We start from the raw sequence: 21,492 nt of genomic DNA, 5'->3' as shown, positions 1-21,492 counted from the left end.
ACGCATGAAATATCTTTATTCTGTGTGTTTCAAATCAATTATTAAACAATTTACAGTGCCCTATGAGACATCTGGTCTATTTTACAGATGAAGAAGCTGAATCTCAGTGAGATTTAGCTCCAAATTCTAAAAGTGTTAGATTTGAATTTCCCACAGTGCTTGTGGGCACTCCCCTGTGGCACCCATAACACCCTCAGTTACTCAGCTGAGCACCCCATGTACCACTGGGGATGGGCCAGGCATTTTTGAGGGAAAGCCACAAAAAGACAGCACACAGAGGTGGAGGCACTTGTGCTAGTCAGCAAGAAATAACAAAAGAAGCAACCTGATAGAGTGGGTGACATCCCTGCCCATAGTGGGGAGAAGGAAGCAGATGACCTCTAAGGTTCCTTGGAACACCGCCTGTTCCATAATTCTGTGTATGCCCACACTCAGGTTGTCTTCTTAGATCACTTATCTATAAGCCCTACTCCTGATTAAGGTGCCTAAGTGAGTTTTTGATCACTATATATATTGTTGGTGTGTGTGTTACCTGTTATTCCAGTGGGATGGAACTCAGGAGGATTGGTAAAAAATATTGATTCATTCTCTGTGACAATAAATATCAGCATAGGGCACTTGGAGAACTTCAGTGGCAAAAATTAAACTGAGAAGTGAAACAAAGCTGGTGAGCATGTGGGTAAACAGCTCAGTGATTTTTTAAAAAGTGTCTAAGTAAATTGTGTATGTCTTTGGGCAATTGAATGTTTTCTTTGTCTTGGCTTTCTCCCTGACAGGACATGACACCTATAAATGGAATTCCTCCAAAATTACTATCTCCAATAGTATCCCTGTTATACTTTCACTTCCCAGAATGAGTGGGTGGTGTTGATTTCCAAAGATTAAGAGGGCAAATAGAACCACAGGGAGAGTATTATATTACAGATTGTTGAATGAAGGTGGAAGTAGGTTATGATTTACATCAGTCTATACTATTGGATGGCAAATTGATATTTTAAAATTTTGCACTGCAAATCTCAGAGACTACTTTACATCAATTTGAAACTTTGCTTAAGATGTTGCAAAACACTTGGCAAAATAGACATGGTAGCCAACACTATGAAGAAACCTGAGGAAAGTCCAACTTCCATTAAAATCAATTCAAAAATTCCTTTTGGACCTTGCCAGGATTCTACAGGAAAACGAGAGTATTGATTTCAAGAGGGACTGGTACAGTATGGTGCAGTCAGAACAGATGAGACAGATAGAAATTTATAGTGGCAAGCTTGTGCATTATATATATATAAGTATCATCAGTGCTTTTATCTTCCTACTACAAAAATATCAGTGGTAGATTAAAATCTCTAGTGGAGAGCACAAATGGCAGGCAGATCCCTGAAGTAACTGAACAGCATTCTTCAAATTGCTCTTCAGGAAATTACTCTGTAGAGCTTATACAAGTAGCTCTGCTGACTCTGGTACATCAAAGTTATTTTTCTAATATGCTATTGTTAGAAAAAAATCATGGTCAAAGTCTGAATATTTATAAGCCCAGAAATGGAGAAAGCTGTTGTTTGGAAATAAAGTTTAGAATATATTTCAAAATAAAGAATTGATCTCATCTAAGAATAAATCATGCCATTGAAACTAGTAAAGAGAATCTTTAAATAATGTTTTTTTCTTCCCAGGATGTGATGGATTTTGTTTTCTCTGCTGTGACACCCAAAATGTCGATTTTAGAATGTATGTACATCAAGCAAGCTATTGACCTCCTGCAGGTAGATATGGCATCTGTTTTTCTCTCTCTGATTCTGTGATTTGCTCTAGGAGGACAGCAGGTCTGTCCATTAAAACTATATTGCATCCACTTTGCAGGGTTTGCTGTCTGGCCGAGACGAGAAGCAGCTCAGTGAGGAGCATATTGCTCGCTTGTTTGTTTTCGCTGTGATGTGGTCAGCTGGAGCCCTTCTGGAGCCAGATGACAAGCTGAAAATGGAGCTGTTCCTACGGAAGCACTCTGCAGTGAAAGAGCTTCCAGCTGTGAATGGAGAGGAAACCATGTTTGAATTTGTTATCAATGCCTGTGGACAGTGGGAGCACTGGTCAAAGAAGGTTCGTATGCTGCAACACGTTAAGCTTTCTTAATGGGTACACAAGATGTATTTGGTAAGAAACATTTTATTTCCAACCCTACATAATTTGGTTAGGACGATTAACCCTACCAAATTCTCAGGAGCTTCTTTTTTTGACTGATATTTATCTTTTCCCCATAAATATATTCAGCAAAGAACAGAAACATGCATTTGAAATAGCTTTGGAAGTGAAACAGAAATGATCTTAACTGTATACTGTCTATCACCTTACTCTTTATGAAATTCCAGCAAGGAAAAGCTTTTATCAGGCACTGGAGAAATGAAAATATCCTGCTAGTCTAATACCCTTTTAGAAAAGCATGACAAGACTGATTGATTACGAATGGATACTTGGCTTTCAGGAAGAAAAGTTTTGCTGATGTAAATTTTATAAAGTGCATTTGATTTTGTGTTCTGATGCAAAGTGTGTGGGCAGGTAGGAATTCTCAAACTTTTTGCATGTCTTTCTTATGCAGGTCCCTGAATATATTTATCCTAAAGATTTAGTGCCAGAATATACTTCCATTCTAGTTCCAAACATAGACAGTGTCCGAACAGACTTTCTAATGCACACTATCATGAGGCAAGGAAAAGCTGTTTTGCTAATTGGGGAACAAGGAACAGCAAAAACTGTTATGATTAAGGTAAGGGGAACAGAAAAACATTTGTAATATATTAGTACAATAACATTGCAATAGTTGATATTGGCACAAATGTTAAGCTGAAGTTAAGGATACTTTGATTTGTCTTCAGGGTACATACTGGCATTCCTACTGAGGCATTTTGCCAGCACTCACATGGACTACAGGCAAAAAAACCAAAGTCTCCACACTTTAGTATAAAGGTTTCTTTTAAACTTTGCTATGTGGCCACAAGGTCAGATGATAAACCCTCTTTCCTATGCTTTCTTTTCTTTTGAGTAGTCTAATGGAAGGTTTCACTAAGAAAATGTTGATTCTTGGAGGATTTTTTTATTTTCCTGTGCTTTGTCGGTGGTGTCATGTGTGAACCAATCTTTTGTATACCCTTGTTGCACAGCCTTTCTTCAAAAGCCAAACAGAAGAGAGAAAAAGAACTTCCTTCTTTAGTAAGGATGGTTTTCAGAGGGTAAATTTACTGTCTGTTATCTACTCTCTCAATTTCTTCACTGAAAAGGACATATTCTTTCTCTAGAAGGAAATAACAGGATTGCTATTTAATTAACAAATACATGCTTTCTGTACTATAAAATGGTTCAGGTTAATCATATGACACAAAAAATTTAATAACTTAATACAGAAAGCAATAATCAAAAGGCTGAACAAACCCAGATGTCATACCAAACTTGGCATCCCTTATTTAAAAAAAATGGAAGCACAGTGTTTTTCAGCAGGGTTTCTGTGTTTTTCAGGGGATGTGTGGATTCTTTGAGCAGTGAGAGGTAGCTAAATAAAACTGCTCTACTGTTGGGACAGCTGAATTGGTTATACAGGCAGCTGTACTTCCACTGGAGGATTTGCAGAGCTCTTGAAATGGAAAATAGCTGAAAAACACCAGCCTAAATTGACCTTTGGCTTTCTTAAAATCTGGAGCCATTTTTTGTGCCCTGGCCATGTGCTCTCTGAGCCCTGACAGAGAGAGAGTTGTACCTGTGCCAGCAGCCATTAATGCTATTTTTTCAGCATAGCTGTCAATGCCAGCAGGCATGCCAGTGTAATGCCATCTTCTGCTCCTGGCACCAGCTGAGAACTATTTTAGCAGAGTGAAGAGGCGGGGTCTGGGTGGTGGTCTTGATATTCTGCATCCTGGATTTTGTCCAGATACTGGCAACCTCCAGCCTTCAGCTGCCATTCCTGTCCCTAAAAATAATTGAAACTGATTCTTGGGAGTTGCTTACGCTGAGTCTATGCTATAGAGCAGAGTAGCAGATATTTGATCTCATGTAAGGTTAGGAGTGAGTGTTAAATGCCTTCACAACTGTTCCCCTTCTGCTTTCATCTTCTGTAGAATTTTGTTTTACTACACCTTGTGGAATATATCCAGATTTAAACAGTTGATTGAATGAAAAAGTAAAAGAGTCTTAATATAAACTACTTCAGGTAGTAGTCTGAATAATCTTTGGTGTTGAGTAAAGCATCAGTATGAATCAAAATAAAGAACTTAAAATGGAATGTTAATTTAAGACCTCTATTCTCTGTATTATTAATTCATGAATTGCAAAAAAAATTTAAAACATAATATTAAACTGGTAAAGGACAGTTGAAAATTCTCTGACATTTTAACTGACAAAAAGAATCCTATTCAATACGCTCTTCTTTTTCAAAGATAGTTCTCATTTCTGTACTGTGCAATATTACTGTTACCATGCAAACATTCTGAAATGTCATAATGATAAAACACAAATGTATTTTTTGAACAGTTGAGAATTCATAGTTGCAGTTTGCTGGCCTTGGCCAGCTGCAAGACCCTTGGCCAGCTGCACGACCCTTACCCAGCTGCTGATTGCCTCCCCTTCCTCAACAGCACGAGGCTGAACATAAATACAGGGAGATCCTCAACTCAACAGTTACTGCCATGGGAAAAACATTTGGCTTGGGGAACACTTTTACATTTTTTTTCTAATTAAAACCAGAATTGGGTGGTGAAAAACAAATACTGAAAATACCCTCTTCTCTCTTCTTCTCAGGCTCACCTTTAGTCCTTCATCCCCAACTCCTCTACCTCCTCCCTGGCCAGTAGTGCAGGGGGATGAGAAATGGGGGCTGTGGACAGTCCATAACAGCTCCACTCTGCCTCTCCTTTCTCCTTATGTTGCTCCCTCCTCCTACATGGACACAGTTCTTACCAGGGCTGCAGATCTTCATTAACTGCTCCACCATGGAGTTCTTCATGGTGTCACAGGTCCTGCCAGCAAACCTGCTCCAGTTTTTTTTTGTTGATACAGTGATAGCAGATAAACTGCTATCACTGTATCAACAAAATTAACAACATTCATCAAAATATTTTGAGAGCATCTAGCTGTGTCTTCCTTTCTGTTGTCACACAGAGTGTATGTCTCACTGGAGTTCTTAGAGCATTTCATCAGCAAGGATATAGGTTTATTTTGCTGAGGTACCAAAATGGGAACATTTCTAGTCAACCCTCTTATACAGATGAGAATTTAAATTATATTCAACTTCATCATCATTGCAGAAGAATCAAATCTTTAAAAAGAAATTATGTTGGAAATTATGGACTTTTTAGTGCTATTTGTAAGCTGCAGGACTTCTCCTGAGCAAAATATTTCCTATGCTCTCTTTCTCTCTCTGTCACTCTCACTCTCTCTCTCTGTCTATGTTTATATATGCCTCGGTGTGACTCTAGGGTTACACATTTTTATTATAAAACCTCACTAAATATGAAAACTGGAACTTGGTTGTTTTGGGGCATCGTCAGCAGCTGTGGGAATTGTACATATTCATGAAATTCAAGGATTGCTTTCTTCATTAAGAGAAGATAACTATCAGTAAATGTGATGTAGCTGGGTTTAATTTTACACTGCCATTCCTTTATACTACTTTTGTTTTAAGAGTTTTGGTTTTGTAGTTTACACATGAAAATGGATTTGGTTTTTCTCTTATTGGTTGCAGTCTGCTGTAATGGATCATCACTAACATCTTAAATTTAGAAAAACCCTGACAATTGCTAGTGCAAACTTTATTTGCATCTTGAGCTGGCATACATCTACTTGTTGTAATACTTAGTGAAGTCTATTAAGAGCTTATAAATTTTAATCCTTAAAAATTTTATGCAAAACATTAACTGACAATTTGTTTGAATTTCAAGTTGCAGATGGTGTATTTATCTTAAATAAACTGTGTTTCTAGACTTTGAAGTTAATAACAGGACTGAGATTTTTGGAGGGCTGATTTTTTTGGAGCATCTGTGTCTCCTTTTGTCTTAGTTCACCTGAAGTTACTGATGTGCTTTTAAAAGTGATTTATCTTGCAGAATTACACAAGCAAGTATGATCCTGATGTTCACTTGACCAAATGCCTAAACTTTTCCTCTGCAACTCTGCCACATATGTTCCAAAGGAGCATAGAAAGTTACATAGGCAAAAGAATGGGTGCTACACATGGTCCTCCAGCAGGGAAGAAAATGACTGTCTTTATTGATGACATCAACATGCCTCTGATTAATGAATGGGGTGATCAGGTAAATATTAACATTTGGGAGTTGGTGGTATTACCGTTATTGCTGATGGGAATACTGATCTGTGGGTTGAAAAAATGGGATAGGTTAGAAAAAAGGTATCATAACATGGGTTAGAACAAATATGTTTACTAAAACCAATTTCCCCAAGCCAGTTTTTGACATGACTAATGTCAGTCCCAAACGATTAAGGACAATGTGAAGCTACTTGCAATCACTGTAGTATTTAACCCTTTTGTTTTGGTTGCATACAAAGCTAGTAGGATTTCCAAAGTGCAGTCCTGAGAACCAGTCTGGGAAAGGAAGCATGCAAATCCAAGTAACACTCAGAGATTTTTCTTTGATCTGCTTTTGACTTTAAATTGTAGTTACTATTATGTGAAATCTAAGCTGGTGGTGGGTCTAAAGAACACGACTTATGAAGAAACTGGGGTTGTTGAGCCTTGAGTAAAGAAAGCTCAGAGGAGATCTTATTGCTTTCTCCAACTACCTGAAAGGAAGTTGTAGTGAGGTCAGTGTTGGCAGGACAAGGGGAAATGGCTTCAAGTTGTACCAGGGGAGGTTAAGATGGGATATTAGGGAAAAAATTCTTCACCAAAATTGCTGTTGAGCCCTGGAACAGATTGCCCAGGGAAGTGGTAGAGTCACCATCCCTGGAGGTATTTAGGAGAGGTGTAGATTGGCACCTGGGGACATGGCTTAGTGGTGGATTTGGCAGTACCAGTTTAATGGTTGGACTCAATAATAAGATCCTATCCTACCTAAACAATTTAATGATCACAGTTGACATTAAAGACTAGCAAGCTGTCTTGAGGTATTGATGAAAGAATACTTATAGACCTATACTCTGAAAATATGACTTAAATTAAAAAAAAGAAAAAAATTCTGCTGAGAAAAAGCAATTGCCCTGCTTCCAGTGTAGCTCTATACTCAGTGTCTCTGTACAAGTGGACATGTGACTTCACATTGTGCTAAATTAACTGTTCTTTGTCACTGTCTAAGCACCTGTGTCAATCTGGAGATATAGTCTGGATTGAAAATTAAAAGTGATGCCTTTTCTTAAATTGAAATTATCCAAATTCAGTTGAATATCTGACTTCATGCCCACAACTGCCCAGCACATGAAGCTTACATGCAGCCAATGCACTGCATCTGAGTGCTTGGTTGCCAGATTGCATGTTCATAAAGTAGAAACACTTAACTCCTCCATTCCTTTTTTTTTGTTTCTGGTTATATTTAGATCACCAATGAGATTGTAAGGCAGCTGATGGAGCAGAAAGGTTTCTACAATTTGGAGAAGCCAGGGGAATTCACGAATGTGGTTGACATCCAGTTTGTAGCTGCTATGATTCACCCTGGAGGAGGTCGGAACGACATCCCCCAGCGCCTGAAACGCCAGTTCACCATCTTCAACTGCACACTGCCTTCTACTTCCTCTATTGATAAGATATTTCAAACAATAGCTGAAGGCTATTTCTGTGAACAACGACATTTCCCCACAGAAGTATGTAAACTGGCTTCAGCATTAGTATCTACAAGTCGAAAGGTTTGGCAAATGACAAAAGCAAAGGTAAAATTACACCTATTAAGCCTTGAAACATCTTTTGTACTGTACCTTTTGTACTGTTGTGTGTGTTTTTAGTTCATATTGTGAAGCTGTGACCTGTGGATGAAACTGCTGGCTGATGCCTCTGTTCTGAATTGGATGGTCTGAGCACCAAGTTATCGATGAAAATCCTAATGCAGTGTCTTCTGTAGCTGATATAAGCATCACATTATATACATATAACATAGTAGACATAGCTGATAGGAAGACTGAGAGATCTTCCAGCTGAGAAAATGTTGAGAACACAAGGAACCAGAAATTAAAAATTAGATAGGAATCTTCTGTAAAGCTGATTGGGATTATGAGAAGCTTTGAAGATCTGAATGTTAGGGAAGAATTCAAATTTGGCAGAGAGGGAATCAGTTAGAAAAAAACTTTGATATCTAGTAATTTATAAATATTAACTTTTTCCATTTCAAACAGACTGTTAAAAACATTTGACTGCAATTTCTGGGCAAATTTTGCTTTGAGAGAGACAAAAAATATTAGGTATATAATAAAATTTAAAAAGAACAAAACTGCAGCATAGAAATGTATGTCAAATTTGTTCTTCTTCTGAGAAAAGTGGAAGAGAGTGGTGGAAAGACAGGGATTTGTTAAATTCCTGTCCAGAAAAGGTTGGTCAGAATTTCACAAACACCTCTCTGTAGGCCTACACTTGCTTTACACAGAGAAATAGCGGAATTGGTGCTTATTACTGCTAATTAACTTTCTTTCCTAGAGAAAATGAAGGTTTTGCTAATTTGTAAATGTTTTCCCAAATACTGTTTTCTCAAATTCCCTTCCCTTCCCTTCCCTTCCCTTCCCTTCCCTTCCCTTCCCTTCCCTTCCCTTCCCTTCCCTTCCCTTCCCTTCCCTTCCCTCATAACTTTTTCCTCAGATGCTCTTGGAAAGGACAAAAGAGAATAGCAGAAATGATCTGGAAGAATTGACATTTTTACTGTGATCTTCAGTGCCATCATTGGCTACCCTTCCAATGTTTCTGGGACTCAAAACATTAAAAGAAACTCAAATTAAATCTATGTGAAATTAAAGAGATGGTTGTTGCTACTGTAGTTTCTTCATTTTACGGTTGCCTCTTAAATGCCAAGCATGTATTTCTGCTTTAATGCAAGACCAAAGTTTGTGAAAATATCCACATTCACTTTCACTTAATAATAAGTAGAAAATATTTTCATTTAGCAGTTATTTGAATATAGCTTATGACATTATTTTGTAGATGTTACCAACTCCAGCTAAATTTCATTACATCTTCAATTTACGAGACCTCAGTCGTATTTGGCAAGGAATACTTACAGTTACTTCTGATGTCTGCCAGAGCATCGGTGTTTTGGTAGCCTTATTCCAACATGAGTGCAGACGTGTTATTGCAGACAGGTTCATCAGCCAAAGTGATAAAGACTGGTTTGAAGATATGATGAGGAAGGTAAGCAAATAGTATTTTAGTATTTGCCACAAAAAGAGGCCAATGACCTATTTCATTACTAATGCAATCCTTAATGCATTGTTGTAGATTGTTTCTGAGGAACATGGTCAAGATGTGTTTGGAGATAAATGCACGGAATTATACTTTGTGGATTTCTTGCGTGATGTCCCGGAGACTGCTGTAGATGAGCCTGATCTTGCAGAGTTGAAGGCTCCTAAAATTTATGAGCCTATCCCATCTTTGGATTACTTGGCTGAAAGGTTACAGATGTTCATGCAACAGTACAATGAAACTATCAGAGGATCAAAGATGGATTTAGTATTTTTCAAGGTATTAATGCTTGTAATTGTATTAATGCAGAAAGTGCCTAGTCTTTTGCACTTAGTGATACATAGGTCTTTTAAGTTTCTATCACATTATTTTGGAGATGGCTCAAAACAACTAGGTTGTTTATACACATTGTGTATGTCATCTTGCTTTCCACTTCCTTGTCAAAGGTCTTGATGCACAATGCTTTCTTCAACTTTAGTTTGAGTGGTTTCATAGAATGACTACAGCATTGAATAAGAAATGCCTATAGTGCAGTTGTATTTTGCTTTTGTCAGTCTATTTAGAGAGCTTGTAAATAGGTCAGCTAAAAGGCTGGAGGAGTCCTTTCTGCTTTTCCTTCTGTCCCCTAAGGGGCGTGCCTTCAGCCCTGCTGATGACAAACTGCATATGACATTGCTTCCTAAAAGCTTGATACAAGGACATTTCTCTTGGGCTAGCCCTGCTGCCCACTGAAGTCAGGGGAAATCTCCTGTTGATTTTGAGGAGTACAGGACTGAGTCTTAGGCTCCAGAGAAGCCATCTAGCTGTTGGGAAGCAGCTGCTTGGTGACATGCCTCTAGTTGATTATACAATGCATCATTTTTGCATCTCTTCATCCCCTTTTCTCTCAATACACAGGATGCAATCATCCATTTGATTAAAATATCACGGATTATTCGTACTCCACAAGGAAATGCATTGTTGGTGGGTGTGGGTGGATCTGGAAAGCAGAGTCTGACCAGACTAGCAGCATACATTGCTGGACACGAGAGCTTTCAGATTACTTTAACAAGGTAACACAATGCAGTGTGCATGGACATTTGCTCCTTAATTTGCCATAGAAATGAACTCTTCACAATCAATTTAAAGAAATGCAAAACTCTCAAACATTTTACCCCTCATTCTAAATGATATTTCCAGTCTTATATAGACAAACTGCATTATGGCAATTTCTGTTAATGACTTAATATTTTGTAGTGCTGAAATTCTTTAATTTATAGAAATTTGAAGTGAAAGGGAGTACTACTGCCTTCCTTCTTTGTCTCTTTTGACATAGGGTTTACAGGGCTAAGTAATAAAGACCAGCAGAGTGTATTCTCCTTTGCAAACTATTTAAAATGCTGAGAAGTATTCTTTAGAGAGACATATCAGGTCTATGAATAATGTTATGAGGCTTCTGATGAAAGGAAAGATAAAGAAAGACATATCACAATCTCTTCCTGTGTCCCAGAAGCAGAAGAATGGAACACTGAGAACGAAAACAAGGAGGAAAACAAAAAACTCAAAGTGATAGAACAGAATCCCTAGATTTCCAAGATCAATAAGACAAATATTAATAATGGCAATGAATATGGAAGGAGGAAGAATGAAATTAGCAGTGAAGAGTGGATGCTGGGTCATGTTTTGTCTCTAAGTATCATTTCCCATAACTGGTGTTAGATTATTAAACCAGATACACTGCTATTCTGACTCAGTAGAGAAATTCTTATGTTCCTATCAGAATACCACAAATCACTATAATATCTGTAGCCAACACATACAAACAGAAGAGCTGGAGAGTTTTTCAAGCTCTGAAGTGCTTGCTTTATGGGTATTTATAGAGCAGAAATAAGATGGAGCTGAAAGAGAATTGGGACACTTCCTGTGTGGCATATTTAATATGTGAAGAATGGGTCATGTGTGTATTGCACAAATTACTTATGACTTTGAAGAGATTCTTGGAAATAAGAGACTGGTTACAAAGAAAAGAAGTTTCTAATTTCAGCTCTAGTTGGCTTGGGACAAAATCTGCCATTTTATTAACATTACTTTATGTCATTTTATATTGCACAATCTGAAATGTGTAGTTGAATTTGTGTGGATTTATCTGAATCTTACCGTGTGCACCAGCTATAAGACACATAACAACAGAACCAGTCATGGTCTCCATTTGCAGAAGAGCTGATCAGCCCAAGTGATAATGTTCAAACATAATTTCTAGGGCTTGATTTTAGTTAAACCATATAATGCAATAAACCCCTCAGTTTCATTCTCTTTTGTCTCTTAATGATTTCCTTAAACCTGCTCTCAATATCTTCAGAAGATAATCCAGCTGTATTTACCTAATGGTTACAGTTATCAGAACCTACTTGACAACTTAATCCAGCTGTATTAACCTATTTCTAATAAAGAATTTACATCTGCAAACCATGGGGATACAAAACAGCATCAAAATTGCCTTAGATATAGTATTGCTCTCACCTTACTTTTCCCCAGGACATTATTTTGTTGGCTCCACCTCATTTCACATGATTTATATTACTGATCATTCACTTTGGGAAAATGTTTATGAAAAAGAAACCTAAAAAAATATTATCAGGAGCTATGGTATTAAGTTCTTATCCAGATTTTTTTTTCTTGCCTCAAGGAAGCTGATCCAAATGATACATATCTCCTAAGGTGGTTTCTAATTCTTGTTCTCTCTTTCCTTAACCCTTTTTTATTCCAGAACATATTCCACCAACAACCTTTTGGATGATCTGAAAATGTTGTACCGCACTGCAGGTCAAATAGGAAAGGGTGTTGTCTTTATATTCACGGACAATGAAGTCAGAGATGAATCTTTTCTTGAGTACATGAACAATGTTTTGGCTTCAGGTGAAGTCTCAAATCTTTTTGCACGGGATGAAATAGGTGAAATCACACAAGACCTGATTCCAGCAATGAAGAAGGAGTATCCAAGGCTTAGTCCCACTGGTGAAAATCTTTATAATTACTTTCTTGCTCGAGTTCGGAATAACCTGCACGTGGTTCTTTGTTTTTCTCCTGTTGGGGAAAAATTCAGAACTCATGCACTCAAATTTCCAGGTCTGATTTCAGGCTGTACCATAGACTGGTTCCAGCACTGGCCAAAAGATGCTCTTATAGCAGTTGCACAGCATTTTCTAGCTTCTTACCATATTGAGTGTACAGATGAAGTGAAACAGAGTGTTTTTAACACCATGGGAACAATTCAAGATATTGTAGCTGAAAAATGCATTGAATACTTTGAACGATATAGGAGACGGACTTTTGTCACACCAAAATCTTACCTGTCCTTCATTGGAGGTTACAAAACTATTTACCAAGAGAAGTTTGCCAGTCTTGGAAGTTTGTCTGAACGCATGAGAACAGGTACTGTAAAAGCTTCTTGATTTCTGTTTCTTTCATTGTTTTTAAAAGGATGAGAAGAATCTGAATAAAAGGATGTAAAAGCATGGATTTAGATTGTGAGCTTGCATTAATTTGGAAGCAGACTCAAATATTTTCAGCTGTATTGTGTGTGATTACAAAATGTGCAGAGGTTTTGTTTCCATGAACTTTATGAATGTGCAGATTAAAGAGGAGTTTTGGAAATAGTATTAGTTAGCAGTTAAAATATTTGAAACTCCTGCTTTTACGTGTATGTAGGACAAGGAACTAATGAGATCCTAGTTTTCACATGTAAGCATGCCATGAATAAATCTGAAAAAAGGTAATTAAGTGCTCATATTCAGTCCCTCTGAAGAATTTTTTAAAGAAACAGGTATATGCCAAAGGTACAATTTTAAAAACATTGCTCTGCACATGGTCATACATGGTAAACAATTAAAGAGTCTCCTAAACTGAATGCTATTTGGAAGTGAATGTGAACTTAAATTGCAGACCTGCCCTATATACACCTAAGTCCAAAGGTAAAGGGTGGCTGGCTGTCTGGAAGAGCAAATGTGGGGGTTTTCGAGCTAGAAAGATATATATGATGCATTTACATTTAGAGACATGCATTTATATATAAGGATGCTTATACTTGAGAGATTTTCTCATAATTTGTTCAAATTATTGGAGCATTGTATTGCTCGAGAATCTTTAGGTTTTTTTACCCCCATCTCATCTGGATCTTCATGTAATGTTGAATTTAGAAGCTCAGCCTACTCTCCTTGTGTCTTTGCTTTCATTGCCAGATTCCTCCTCTTGGTTTTGTACAGAGTACAGCCTAGTACTTTTCATGTTCTCATGGATTTCAGAGATTTCACACACAATTCTTAAGACTGTCGTTTCCATGCTAATGTTTTTGAGCATGTGTTTAATATTTAGTCTCCTTCTCATGTATAAGAACATAAATAAGTGATCAAGTGATGGATTCTGAATGGTTTTACGCATTAAAAAAAAAAAAAAATCCCCTGCTGAATTTTGGTGTTCAATCAATGGAATTACTCACTGGTGTTCCTAAATATGAATCTGAGTGATTTATTTTAAATATCCACATTGCTTCACTGAGGTTACTTTCTCCATAGGTCTTCCTGTTGCTAAAATGGAATTTGTCCACTACAGGTCTTGCAAAACTGATGGAAGCTGAGGTTTCTGTAAATCAGCTCTCCAAAGAGTTGGTTATGAAGGAGAAAGATTTGGCTATAGCCTCAAAAAAAGCTGATGAAGTTTTATTGGAAGTAACTATGAAAGCCCACGCTGCAGAAAAAGTTAAAATGCAGGTGCAAACAGTGAAAGACAAGGCTCAGGCTATTGTGGATGACATTGCCATTGATAAAGCAGCAGCAGAAGAGAAGCTTGAGGCTGCAAGACCTGCACTGGAAGAAGCCAAGGCAGCCCTGCAGGTCAGAAGCAAATATATTCTGAGCATGCGTGTAGTTCATAATTATTATGTGCAATAATATGACTTATGCTTCTAACTTGAGAGGATATAGGGGATTGAAAGAATGGCACTAACCTGTAAATCCTTGTAGAAAAAGCCCTGAAAACTGAAGAGGGGAAGAGGTAAGATGGGCAGTACTCTACTGTAGTAAACCAGTCATAGAGTGGGACTACCTTTAAGGACTTTTTGCAGTAGTGCTTCTGAGGGACCTGCAAAACTACAGCAATTGCAATACCTGTACAGTCCTCCCAAAAGAACACCATTCTTTGCAATCGAGTGACTGCTTAGATAAATGGACTATTTTCTTCTATAACTTTTCAGACAATAAAACCTTCTGACATTGCAACTGTTCGCAAACTGGGTAAACCTCCTCACCTGATCATGCAGATCATGGACTGCGTACTGCTTTTATTCCAAAGAAAAATAGACTCAGTGACACTAGATCATGAACACCCAGGTGTGAAGCCATCATGGACCGAGGCTCAGAAGCTAATGAATAATTCAGGATTTCTTAGCATGCTGCTTACTTTTCAGAAGGCAAGTAATTAATAGGGGCACTACTGTTTCAATAACCATCTTCAGAGTTTGCATGAAAGTGTCTTCTACCATCAAAGGAGGTTTGAAACAGTTTTGTCTATCTATAGCTGCAGATACTTTGTGACTATTCTTCATTTTCATGGGTCATTGTCTCAGTAACTTTTCTCCTGGGCTATGCAGTGGCTTCTAGCAGACAGCAGTATCCCAAGCACTAGATCAAATCTTGAGAAGCTGAGTGTTATCTTATTCAGGCAGTTCCTGCTTCTGAGTAGGAATTTGCCTTAAAAGGGCCCACTCTTGGCTTTTTAATGGCTCACCTTCTCCAGTGATACCAGGCCTGTTTGCCTGTAAGGCACTTGACAATTCTGTCTCCAATTTGCTAGGGAGCTAGCAGGAAATAAGAAAAAAATGAGCAGGAAAGGTAATGAGAGGATTGGGGAACTTTTGGGGTTCTTTCACAAGAAAAATAGTGAAATTAAGAATAATCTTATTATCAACTGTAAGAAAAATAAAAGTGAACAGGTTTTTATTTCTATCAGGAAATAGAAATAGAAACTTTTGCAAGGTTCACTGAACTGTGAGACAAGGGAACATTCTCTATAGGGAAGAGAAGAAAGATGTCACAGGTAGCTGGACCAGAAAAAGACCTAGGGTGGAATATGAAATGGCAGAATCATAGCCCAACTTTATAATCCAGGAGACCGAGCAGATTTCAGCAAAATCTGACTTTCCTGTAATGTTGAAGAACATACTTTCATTTGTACAATAATGTTTAAATCTAGTTAGCTGTGCATTTTTCTGATGCCTTTTCTAAGCTGCTGAAGTGTTTTTGTTGTGAAGATCCTTCTCACTATCCCCAGGAGCCATTTCTCCCAGAGAGCCATATTGTGGAAACTTGCACTGCCTCTGTAGACAATTTTTTCCTGGGGCTGTCAGTCTGGTCACTTTTCCAAGTGCTATCTCCACTAAACAGAAAGAGGAAATTAGTTTTAAGAGAGCAAGGACTAATTATGCCCTCCTTACTCAAGTTTCTGTCTGATGAGACTTCCAGAGTTTTGGCACTTATAAATAGTGCATGTATTCCTGCTGGTAGTTGGCAGCACATTTAGCTCAGAGGAGTCAGAACAATTTCTGTGGGACTGAGCTCTTGCAGAAAGTGATACCGGTGAACATGGAGTAGAATATTGGACTACTTCAATGCCTCATGAGGTCCTTCACATGCTATTTCTCATTTTGAGTATATATGACAAGAAAGCTCATTGTGTCTCAGTAGACCGCACAGCTTAATTGTTTGTGAGGTTTTTGTTCTTTCCTAATATCTTTTAGGCAATAACAATTAGTGATGAGGAAGTTCATTGAGTTCAAAGTTAATTACTTAAAAGGAAAAGCATGACATTTTCCAAGCTTTTGAGCAGAGATTTTAGGCCACTGCTGATTGATCTTTGCTTCACCTTTGCCAGCTTGTTAGCTCATTATTTTGAGTTGGAGAATAAAAAAGTCAAAATTTTTGTCCACCACTATTTTACATTTCAGCAAACAATCACAGTGAAAACATCACCGTGGCTGATCTTGGGAGTAATATAGTGAATGTCTTTTTTATTAGAGTAGCTAAAGATCAGATAAATACAAGGCAGTCCTTTCTGCTGTGCAGAAAAACAAGAAAAGGGTAAATTGCTTGACAGTATGAATGGTGGATGATTTTTAGATGCATTAAAAGAAAGGCATTAATACATTGCCAAAAAAAGGGAAGATTCTTAACATGTCTATTGTTAAGCAGTCATTTTTAGCATGTATAAGCTCTTCTACTTTCTACCTTGCTCAAGGAGATGAATTCCATTTTCTTCTGACACTTACATAATTATAGATTAACCACCATCAAAGATCTGGCTTTTCATATTCTCAGCAGATTGTGAAAGGGGGAAAAAAACCCTGGGATTAGAATAACAGCTGAAAGAAATTTCTTTCATGGTTAAAGAAAAGGGTTAGCTTCAGTGAAGTGAAGACAGTGCCTTGCAGTTTCACCCTTTTCCTTCTGAAACTCGCATGTTTGGTTCCTTTAGCTGTGTTCACACCAGTGCCTGTCTGATGCCATGGTGAGATTGTTTATGGAACTAGGCTAGAAGAAAATTAATCAGTAGTTTTCTGACTTATATTTCTGTCATAACAGTTTCCAGACCAGATCACTGAGTGTTGATGAGGGTATTAAAGATGGGTCAAAGACATCTGGCTGAGGGGGAAGGAGAAGAAAGTGCAGTGTTGTAGCAGCAATAACTTGGAACAGCTTAAGTTGTCATGGAGCTACGAGCACTAGGAACATCTGTAAATGTGTCAAATAGGGGTATTAAATGCCAACTCAATTCAATCTGTTGCAATGGAAGTAGGAGTTATTTTCACAGGTACACAAAAACTACTAATCTGTCCTTTATAAGAGTGAAAGGCAGCAGCATTGCTTTGTTGATTTATTCTGGAAGAAGTGATACCCCATGATTTTAAAAAAGAAAATTTTTCTGTGAAGCAGACCTTTTTCAAAAATCCATTTTAAAAAATAATTTTTCCTTTCCATTGACTAGGACTCAATTACAGAAGAAACTGTGGAGCTTTTAGAGCCTTATTTGGATATGGAGGATTATAATCTTGAGACTGCTAAAAAAGTGTGTGGAAATGTAGCAGGTCTTTGCTCATGGACACAAGCAATGGTTTACTTCTATGGTATTAATAAAGAAGTTCTTCCTCTAAAGGTATTTCATATTGATAACTTTATTTTTTTGAGAGATTACTATAGTCAAGTGGAAAAACAATGTCATGTTATTTTGGTTAAAAAAAGAGATTCTTGTTTCTTCACACCCGTTTGCTCAGTCAAGCACACAGAGGTTTAATATGTCCTGGCAACTTTTTCCCCTTACACTCAACTACCCCGTGGTACAGCTTTAACTTGTGTGAACACAGTAAGCATTCAGTTGGTTCTTTACAGAACCTGTCTAGCTGTGCATGGGAGATAGTGATACCTTCTCTGCCCTCAGAGTGGGTGCCAGGCACTATGGCTTCAACAAAACTCCTCAGTCCTACTGGCCAGGGAAGGAACCCACTCATTGTGGTCATGACGGAATCTGGGAGAGGAGAGGAGAGATCACTCTTGGCATAGAAACATTCTTTAAGGAATTTAGCTAGAATTCATCTCTCTAAAAATATTTTGGAGTTTCAAACTGCTACGTGCAAGTGTACATATGTAATAAAGTAGTTGTGAGGTATAGAATTCTGTTGAAACATTGAACTGAACTAGAAAGGGATCAGCCACTGTTGTATGAATTCCTACAGATAGCTTTATTGTCTTGGAAATGTTCCATTTGTGAGCACATTGAAAATAAGGGTCTTTGCATATTTATGTAATGATTTATAGTCATTGCTCCTGCAGTGAGTTTTATGGCTCTTTTCTGAAGAAATACATCCAATCCGTTATGCTTCCACTGCACTCGTGTTTTGTTTCTTATTGAATAAGCCACTGTATCAATGGTACAGTCAAAATTTTCAGCATAATCTTTTAGTGTACCTAGACAGATCTGATTCAAATATGTTAAAAGCATATTCTTTTTTATTCAAGGAACTCACGAGAGTGCTGTATTTTTGTGATATATATCTAACTATTTCCTTTTCAAATAATGGGATGTTCACTAATGAAAACAGAATTTGAAATGATACTATTGGGAACTATAAAAGGGAGCAAGACCTTGGGGAAATAGTGGCTTTATATGCAAATGCAATCCTGAAAGCTGAAAACGTGCTCTTGTAGTTTTTATTTGAATATATATGATTTAGGATTACATATAAATTTAGCTTTGTGTTCATTCTTGTCACACTGTAGCTGATAAAAGATGAAACATATCTTGGCAAAGTGGTGCCTATTGTCAGGTATAGCAACAGTCAAAAATATTTTAAAAACTGAAGACAGATGGAGGGAGGGAGCAAAGGTGTAAAGTATGCAGGAGATATTGCAGGAAGCAGTGTAGTGATGCTAACAAAATAATTGAAAATAAATGTACAATTAAACTGCATAAAGTACTAGCTGAGGCTAATCCATCCAGTGCTAAAAGCAGGTTTTCTGAATGAATTAATCAAGCTGCGTTATCCTAACTGCTGTTTTAGGATATAAATCCCTTTCAACACCTGCAAAATAGATTCAATATATTTTTAAATTACATCTTAAGTGAGACTCATTGCCTCAATTATCTTAACTATGACAACCTGTGATAACTAATTAAGAGTGGCTTATAGTTTAGTGTGCAAAATTATTTATAAATAGAAATATAAATTTTAGTGTTCAAAAAATTATGTATTATTAACTTATATTTACTGCACAAAAATATATAGATATATGATATATGATATATGATATATATTTTAGTGTGCAAAAACTTATATTTTATAACTTATATACTTAGTGTGCAAAAATTACCTAATTCCTAGCAATGGATACTGGCATTCTTTAGGTCAGTGACCTGCAGCCCAAGGGTCATTAGTTGGACTTTCCTGTAAACCTTCAGCAGGAGGATGAGCTGTTCCTCCCCAGACAGATACCTAGTAAACCAGCCTGCTGAATTAACCTGAGAATTTTGAAACACCATCTGCTCCTTATCAGTTATTTGAAGAACATAAGAGCAGAATGGAGAAGCCCTGACTTTTGCTGTGATACTGTTAGCCTCCAATTAAAATAATGTGTATAGGAGTATAATTTCCCATAGGGATGTCTGCAGTGACTTTAATTAAGTTCTCCTTAGGCTGTTATAGTGATCAAGGGAAGTCTGTTTACAGTTTATAAATTCTGTTTGATATTGAGGATTCTCCCTGTCTAACTCAGTTTTAAATATGAGACTTTATTTCCTTTTCTACTTTCATTTGTCTCCATGCTGAACTAAAAACCACAGCAAGCAATGAAAGGAAATCTTGCACCTGAAGAAGAGGTAATAGTCAAGGAGTGTTGAAATTTGATAGTTGTCCATTTAAATAAGCATGTCCTTGACAAGGTGATGCCCACTGGCCAGGAAAGCAAGCATGCAAGTCTGAATCCAAGGCCCACAATAACTGTAGAAGGAAAGAATATACTTTGGTGGGGGGGATGAAGGGAAGGATTAGGTCACCTAACAAAACAGTGAGGTCAGGACGTGTAATCGAACAGAAAATATGGAAAGTCTTTCACTAGCTAATACAGACAGTGAAAAGCATATAAGAGATATGATTTCTGTACCTTTAAAAGGTTATTTTAATCCCAAAGAATGGTCACTAATAGCAAAGAAATTGAGCCCAAGATTTTATTAATGTCACTCTTGCCTGGATTTGTTTGCATGTGCACATATGTATGTGCAGGTGTATATCTATTTTTTAAAATTTGTATTGTTGAGGTAAAAACATTGTTTTTGGAATGTCTGCAAAACTTGTGTATGTCTTTGCCTTTTTTACAATCTTTCCCTAAGTAATGGTGGGTACAAGTGAATCATGATGCTGAGTCTCTGAGAATGTTGACCCAAAACCAATGAAGTGTCTATAGGAAAAATCTGCAGTAATCTGGGACAGGAGTAGTTTTGAGACAGCATGTCCATGAAGAGTTCAGTCAGATGCCATATGCCCACAACAGGACTGAAGCAAAAGGCAAAGATGAGCACTTAGCACATCCCCAGAAGGTCAGGAGCAGAGTGACAGAGTCCAAGAAGCCTTCTGGCCTAGTCCAGCAGCAGTAAGTGCTCAATGGACTGTAAAAACAGTGGACTTTGAAAGATGAGATTCCTTTACAAGAGAAGTGCAAGGAAAGCTCCAAATCATCATTACCTGTAGAGAAGTCTGTAGTTTTGGATGCTTTTTTTTTTTCCTAGTAACATTTCCTCAATTTATTGAACAGCAGTTGCTCTTCAGAGTGATTTGGGGTTGATCTGGGCATTCCATCCAATATCAGGAATAGCATTAAATGGAGTGAGGCTTCTTTCTGTTGGAGAAGTCATTTTTATTGAACTGCTTCCTTGGATCAGGGTCAGATATACTTGGTACTTTGCAAATCTGAGTTTGCAATGGATGAGCAAGAAACTTAGTGTCTATGTCAATACTAATAAATTAAACAGTATTAGAGAATTTTTCTAGGCATTGGAAAGTGATCATTTACACTGGTAAATTTTTAGAATGATCCCTAGTGTGATTTGGTCTTTGCTAAACAGCATTTTTCAGTAGTCTCTGGGCACCTTTCAGGTTCTAGCCTGGTCCAAGAGCCATTCCCACAAGGATGACAACATGTAGTCATAGTGTTTTAGAGGGTGAGAGAGCTTAATGTGGGTTTTTCATGCTGGTCAACCTCAGTGCCAGAGAAAGTTCCTGGGCATGTTTCATTTAACAGCATAGCTGTGACTGTAATTATCTTTATTTGCTCTGGTTTTGTGTGGAATGCAAAAACGTTAAGAGGGGCAGGATCATCTCACTACCTGCTATGAAGTCCTCTCTGAGGGCAGCTTGGAAGAAGGCGAAACAGCTGCTAAACTCATAGGGATGAGGCCCTTGTTGGCACAGGTGCTGTGTGTACCTGCCCCACGCAGGCAGATGCAGAGGGCAGTAGCAGCACTGGCTGGAGCAGGTGCTGGGAGGATTGTCTGTCTGGTTCCCCAATGCCAAAGGCAAGGAAACGCTGAACCTGCTGTTCTCACATGAG

The 21,492-nt window shown here is 37.7% G+C and overlaps 1 protein-coding gene across 1 annotated transcript in view; it reads left to right on the top strand.

Moving 5' to 3' along the window:
- LOC129118032 (dynein axonemal heavy chain 5-like) overlaps nucleotides 1-21,492 on the top strand; it is a 148,188-nt gene that overhangs the window by 72,135 nt on the left and 54,561 nt on the right. The window contains exons 49-60 of the mRNA XM_054629186.2: nucleotides 1,668-1,757; nucleotides 1,855-2,091; nucleotides 2,588-2,755; nucleotides 6,081-6,287; nucleotides 7,525-7,854; nucleotides 9,110-9,316; nucleotides 9,404-9,646; nucleotides 10,265-10,419; nucleotides 12,114-12,778; nucleotides 13,955-14,235; nucleotides 14,595-14,810; nucleotides 17,381-17,548. Coding sequence (XP_054485161.2) covers nucleotides 1,668-1,757; nucleotides 1,855-2,091; nucleotides 2,588-2,755; nucleotides 6,081-6,287; nucleotides 7,525-7,854; nucleotides 9,110-9,316; nucleotides 9,404-9,646; nucleotides 10,265-10,419; nucleotides 12,114-12,778; nucleotides 13,955-14,235; nucleotides 14,595-14,810; nucleotides 17,381-17,548 — 2,967 coding nt within the window. The remainder of the gene's footprint in view (nucleotides 1-1,667; nucleotides 1,758-1,854; nucleotides 2,092-2,587; nucleotides 2,756-6,080; nucleotides 6,288-7,524; nucleotides 7,855-9,109; nucleotides 9,317-9,403; nucleotides 9,647-10,264; nucleotides 10,420-12,113; nucleotides 12,779-13,954; nucleotides 14,236-14,594; nucleotides 14,811-17,380; nucleotides 17,549-21,492) is intronic.

Source organism: Agelaius phoeniceus, chromosome 1 (genome assembly GCF_051311805.1).
Source record: "Agelaius phoeniceus isolate bAgePho1 chromosome 1, bAgePho1.hap1, whole genome shotgun sequence".
Lineage (NCBI taxonomy): Eukaryota > Metazoa > Chordata > Aves > Passeriformes > Icteridae > Agelaius > Agelaius phoeniceus.
This window is presented reverse-complemented; position numbering and strand designations above follow the sequence as displayed.